Source organism: Lepidochelys olivacea (assembly GCF_965140295.1).
Source record: "Lepidochelys olivacea isolate rLepOli2 genome assembly, chromosome: 1".
Lineage (NCBI taxonomy): Eukaryota > Metazoa > Chordata > Testudines > Cheloniidae > Lepidochelys > Lepidochelys olivacea.
Window position 1 is genome coordinate 4,900,319 of NC_140411.1, and position 6,449 is coordinate 4,906,767.

Consider the following 6,449-nt stretch of genomic DNA (forward strand, 5'->3'; position numbering starts at 1 on the left):
TCATTTGTAACCAGCGTCATCCATGTATTAGAGATCTTCAGCCAAAAATTGCTCAAAAATTGTTGTCCTGAGTACGAGGACAGTGAACCACTGGCAAAACTCTCCACTGCTACTCCAACTTTCCAGTGTCTCCAGAAAAAGAATGGCAAAAATGAGATATCAGCTTATAGAGATTGTGCAGGGTTGAGCACAGTAGAAAGACTTAGTTCTGCAAGCGATTCAATCACTGGGATGTTTGGTGGCAATCTTTCTTTCAGAAAATCCAACCTGAAATCTCAACACCAACTTTTAACATCTTTTAACGTCTTCGGGAAGGGTTGGTGTGTATTTTGAAATGTCCAGATAAAAAGCAATGCTAAAAATTGACTATGCAAAGCAATAAGTAATTAGACTCCAAGGCGATGTTGTAGTTTAAAACAGCAATCAGGTTCTAAAAAACATGGGGTTTCACAAGTCTCACCAACAAGCTCTAGTAGAATGTCATCAATTCCCGCAGCCATTTTCCTGTATTCACACTTTCCAACTGAAACTTTTGGTTTATCCTCCAGGCCTCCTGAAGGATTGGACTTTGAAAAGTCAGGTCAATTTTGTTCATCAGATCACTGTACATACAATAAAGAAGTGCAGCATTGTAGTTGCTTTCTTTGTCTTTGGCTATCAGAAAGCATAGTCTCTGTTTGTCAAACTGATCAAGAATGCTGTTCACACAGGGTCTCATGGAAAGCCACCTTGCATCAGAAATCTGTGGCATCTTCTGGTGCTCTGGAAGTCATGAAAAGGCAGAGTGTCAGGATGAATGGAGATCAGGGCTGATAGGAGATGCTGAAAGTGATCAGGTGATGGACGGAGAGAGGGACCACAGCAATGGAGAGAGCAGTGCTTGGTCATGGAGTGATAAGACATTAGGTGTGAGGAACTTCTCAGAATGTGAACTTTCACAATGCTGAGTTCAGCCAACCTGGGACACAGCACTCTTGATTAATTAGGAGATATTCTTTCCCCCTCTTGTCATACAGGTTTAAAGTCAATGGCCCCAGGCAATCACATTTTGCAGGTGTATTTGCCAACTTTGTCACGAAGCTCTTTGGTTTTGACCCCATAAATTATAGGGTTGAGCAGTGGGGGGACAAGGAAATAGAGGTTGGCAAAGATGATGTGAATGTGGGGAGCGATGTGCTGACCAAACCGGTGTGTCACAAAGGAGAAAAGCGAGGGGGTATAAGACGTCAGTATCACACAGATATGGGCTGTGCAGGTGTTGAGGGCTTTCTGGTGGGCTTTCTTGGAGGAAATTCTGAGGACAGCCCTGATGATCAGACCATAGGACAGAGTAATGAGCATCAGGTCAGACCCAATGACTACAAATGCTATTACCAAGCCGTATATCCTGTTGACTGTGATGTCCCCACATGACATCTTTGCCACAGCCATGTGGTCACAGTGCGTGTGGGGGACAATGTGATTGGCACAAAATGGCTGTATGCTCACGAGTAGGGGCATGGGCAGAATGAAGAGAACAGCTCTCATCAAACCCACTAGCCCTAGCTTAGCTATTCGTGCGTTGGTGAGGATGGTGGCATAACTCAGAGGGTTACATATGGCAACATAGCGATCAAAGGCCATTGTCGCTAGGATGGCTGAGTGCATCACAGAAGCTGTGTGAAGGAAGAACATCTGGGTGAGGCAGGCACTCACAGTAATGCCCTTCAAATTGAACCAAAATATAGACAGTGCCTTCGGCACGACAGAAGTAGAAGTGCTGATGTCTGTGAGCGCCAGCATGCAGAGCAGCAGGTACATCGGCTTGTGCAGGGTCTGCTCTTTGCCTACCACAAAGAGAACCATGGAATTTCCCAACAGGCCGATAATGTAGAACACAGAGAAAGGGATGGAAATCAGTATGTGGGCAGCTTCCAGGCCAGGGATTCCCATTAGGATGAATGTGGAAGGGTTAGAGTGGGTGAGGTTGAAAGATGCCATGAGGTGGTCAAAGTGTCGATTGGGGTCAGAAATGCTCAAGGTGCCTGTGAGGGAGAGAAGCACAGCAACGGGGGTTACGCACTTTATGACAAATAGTGCAGTAAATATTTGATCGCTATTAACAATGTACAAAGGGGGGTGAGCAGTGAGGTGGCAACATTTACAGATTGCACCAGTTTATTTATTTCAGAGTCCAGTCCAGAGAAGACTCCAGAGGGAGCTAACCAAGCCAGGTGAACGGGCAACATGATGGCAGATATATTTTAAAGTCCATCCTGCAACGTGTATGCCCATTGGAGGGAAAAGCTTGAACTCCTCAAACACCTTATAAGGCTCTAATTTAACTTTAGGAACTCAGAACAGGGACCTGGGTGTCATGGTACACAGCTCTGTGAAATTCTGCTCACAGTGCGAGCACTGACAGAAACAAAGGAAAACATTGGCAACCAGGAGGAGTGGGAGAGGGAAGAATATGAAAAATACAATGCCATGAAATCAGTTAGTCAATGTTTCTCCATTCTCTGGACTCATCTGTGTGGTACAGGGCACCATTCTCATACAGGATATTGTAGAACTACAAGGGTTCAGGGAAGGGCATTGAGAATAATCAAGGGCCTAGGGAAACTCCCTTACAGAGAAAGGTTAAAAACTCTAGTATTTTACCTTACAAAGGAAATGAATAAGAGGGGACATGAGAAAAGTCTATATAATACTGACTGCCAGAGAGTAGATGGAGAATGTGTTCTTCCTGTCTCATAATGCAATTTCAAGAGCATATTCAATTCAACTGAAACATTGAAAATCAAAACAGTTAAAAAAGAAAGACACAAATATTTAATGTATTGCAGCCCACTAGAAACACAGACACACCTTCCTGAGGCTGCTGTTCCATGCTGGCAATTTCTGACCTTGCCACAAGGCTGGAGTGGGGTTACTCATGGAAGGAGGGATTGTCTGGAAGAAGGAAGGTATCAGAGACAGTCTCCTACAATGTAGTCCATGTTACGTTACAGTCTGAGATGTCCCACAACCAAGGAGGCCTTGTTACGCCACTTTGGTCTGTGTATTAGGCATTATATCCATTCCCTATTTCACCCAGTTTCAGGACACTGGCCCACTGTGATCTGGACACTGCACGTCCCCATCTCTCCCGTCCACACAGACTGTGCTTTCCTGGACCTCCCACAGTGAGATTTCCAACACCGCCTGGTTTTCTCTAAGTGAGAAACCTGTTTTTATTTTTACTGCCTTTTGGTGCTTCTCTTCATCACCAACCAAAGATGCCGGGGCACAGAGAGAGCAGACCCTTCTCCCTGCAGAAAAAAAAATGGTTATCCTAATTCTTTTAAATCTCTACGCCTTTAAGTTTGAGATTTCAGCAACTCCCCTGTCAGTTCTTCATTGGTCAAAATGAACTCACTCATCCTAGGAGGCCACAGGATGAGTCCAGTGGAAGTCAGTGGAGGCTCATGGCGCATGTAAATCAGGCCATGTATTTAACCCCTTACATGAGGATTTAGGGTGAAATCCTGACTGTGTTTGGAGTTTTTCCTTTGGTCTTAATGGGACCAAGATTTCACCGTTAGTGTTTAAATTTCAGCTCCAAGCTACAACAAACACAGCATTGGGTCCTGCTACAGAGAGCGATATTCTGTTAGGGTGCTGAAAGTGTTTGAAGGAAACCCCCAATTTATGAAGAACAGGGATTCTAAAACACGTGCCCCTGATATAGCTCTCAAAGGAGGCCAGTGTCAATCTGTAGTAACCCGCTGAAGAGCAGAATCTGGCCACTCTACGACCCATTCTTGTTGTGTACTGTCTCATAACACAGATACCAACTGCACAAGCTTTGGCTGCTCTTCCTAACAGGGCAGTGAAATTACTGAATTGGAAAACTTGAATGAACCAGAGGAAAAACCACTCCACCCCAACAGAAAGCTACTGAGACAGATAGAAGGACACAGTGAGAGACAAGGAAATGATCTGAAAAACAAATTTTCATCTAAACTATTTCCCAAGCATTTGTAGTTCCAATTTTTCCAGGTAAAATCCCTTGGTTTTTCTGACAATACCAACAATTCAATTCAAGTTGCTGCGCTGGTGAATTCCTGCCCGGATGGTTCTTGACTTGAAAGCTGGATCCCTTCGTGAGCCCTCAGCACTAACTTTAATGCAGAAACAGGCAACTCACCGCAATTCCGCTGAGGAAATCTCCATACTGTAACAGGAAAGCATAGCCTTGATAATCAGTGCATTGATCTCACATGTCTGATACTTGCCGTGCCAGACAGCAACCTTTATGATTCCTCTGTGCTGTCCCTGCAGACTCCCAGGTTGGCAGGACTCCCAGACAATTCCCTCGGCTCTTTGAACAGCAGAAAGAGCAGAAAATAGACCCTGAAGAATTTCAGCTTGAGAGCCTCCCCTGGGAGTGAAGAAATGATTCTCCGATACCAGAGGCTCATATTGTCAGGGCAAACTGAGTACTCCAGACTGTGAAGCCTAGCAATTGACAATGGTTTTGTTTTCTGTGTGTAATGTACTGCCCTGGGCACTCTGTGTAGGAATGCGTCCACAAGATACGGGACCAAACACCATTTTCAATTGATCGTAGCAACGTATCACTGTAACCACCCATGCAGTTGTATTATGCAGTCCATTAGCCTCTGAAAAGTCACTGCCACCCTGTGGAGGTCAAATGATGTGATACTCTATTAATGAAGGCCAAAGGGTGTGGAAAAGGCTTTCTTCTCCCAGGATTCTGGCATCAAAGGTATTTGCCAGTAACCCTTTGAAATGTCTAAGGCAGATATATATCTGGCAGGTCTCAATTGTTGTAATAGTTCTTCTACTCTCTCCATCAGGTAAGCATCACATTTCAGTTCTGTGTTGATGTTTCAGAAATTGATGAAGAAACGGGTTGTCTTATCCTGCCTCAGAATTTGTATCAAGGAACTTCTCCACTCACTGTGTCATTCCTTCACCACTCCCAAGGACCAAAATGACCTATAGTTCATCTCAGATGGTATTCCATATTATACGTGGAATAGCCATGGATATTCCCTGATCTGTTGCCCTGGGGCCATTTCAATATGGTGGAAATTCACCCTCCTGGGGTGAGAACACAGTGGTAAAGGAATCAAACAACTGCTACATCTGGATCTTTTGTTTGAGCTACAGTCCCTCAACCATGCTTGTGTCACAAGTGTCTGGGGGCCTAATTTGGGCTCTGGAGGGTGTGAGTGTGATGGATTGTCATCCCCAGGGTGCAGTAAGGGAGCGGTGGGAACTGCATCCCCTCTCTAACCACCCAGCTGGGCTTGTCCTTTGTCACACTGCTTTGCTGTTGATTCAGCCTCTCCAGACACGAAAGCAGATGACGCCACACACCCAAACTGAGCTACCTGAGGGCTTACCTAAGCCAGCCAAGTATAAAGAGGAGACACCAGTCAATTTCTCAGCTCCCTTGCTGAGATCTTCACAGTGATCTGTACAATGTACGTTCATTAACAGAGTTCATCAGCTAGAGAGTTGATTGATTTCAGAGTGGTGGCCGTGTTAGTCTGTATCAGCAAAAACAAATGAGGAGTCCTTGTGGTACCTTAGAGACTAACACATTTATTTGGGCATAAGCTTTTCTGGGCTAGAACCCCCTTCATCAGATACATGGAGTGGAAAACACAGGAGCAGGTATAAATGCATGAAAAGACGTGAATTGGGGAAATTAGGTGTAGGTTTTGTAAGGACCCAATCACTCCCAGTCTTTATTCAGGCCTAATCTAACTGTGTCCAGTTTGCAAATTAATTAATTAATTAATTCCAGTTCTACACTTTCACGTTGGAGTCTGTTTTAGAGTAGATTGAGAATGTGTGCTCCCTGTCTCATAACACAAGATCAGGAGGATATTCACTTCAAAGTGCCTGAGTGCATATCATAGGGTTGCAATTGGCTTGACCACATTCTGGGGTACAAACCCCTCAAATCCATTGTAACACAGTCCAGTTCTCAAAAACAAAGTTATACAACTCTCTCCTATAAGCTCTAGTAGAATGTCCTCATCTCCTGCACCAGCTGCCCTGTATTAGCACTTTTCAGTGGAAACAATTGGTTTATCCTCCATGCTTGCTGAAGGATTGGAAGTTGAAAAATCAGGTAAATTTTGCTCACCAGATCACTGCATATATGATAAAGAAGTTCAGCATTGTAGTTGCTTAATTTGTTCTTTGTCAGCCAGAAAGCGTAGCTTCAGTTCATCAAACTGATCAAGAATCCTGTTCACACAGCGTCTAATGGAAAGCCACCTGGCTTCCAAAAGTTGCAGTATATTCTGTTGATCTGGAAGGCATAGGAAACACTGGCACCTGACCAAAATGACCAATGAGGAGACAAGATATTTTCAAAGCTTGAGTGGGGAGGGACAAAGGGTCTATCTCTCTGTGTGATGCTTTTATCAGGAACAGAACAGGAA

The 6,449-nt window shown here is 44.4% G+C and overlaps 1 protein-coding gene across 1 annotated transcript; it reads right to left on the minus strand.

Moving 5' to 3' along the window:
• Positions 1–1,041: 1,041 nt before the first annotated feature.
• Positions 1,042–1,983, minus strand: LOC311533004 (olfactory receptor 52N4-like; the record flags this gene model as incomplete). Its single annotated transcript, XM_084652031.1, has 1 exon — positions 1,042–1,983. Exon 1 carries the CDS (start codon positions 1,978–1,980, stop codon positions 1,042–1,044), a length of 939 nt encoding a protein of 312 aa, XP_084508157.1. The 5' UTR covers positions 1,981–1,983.
• Positions 1,984–6,449: the final 4,466 nt, after the last annotated feature.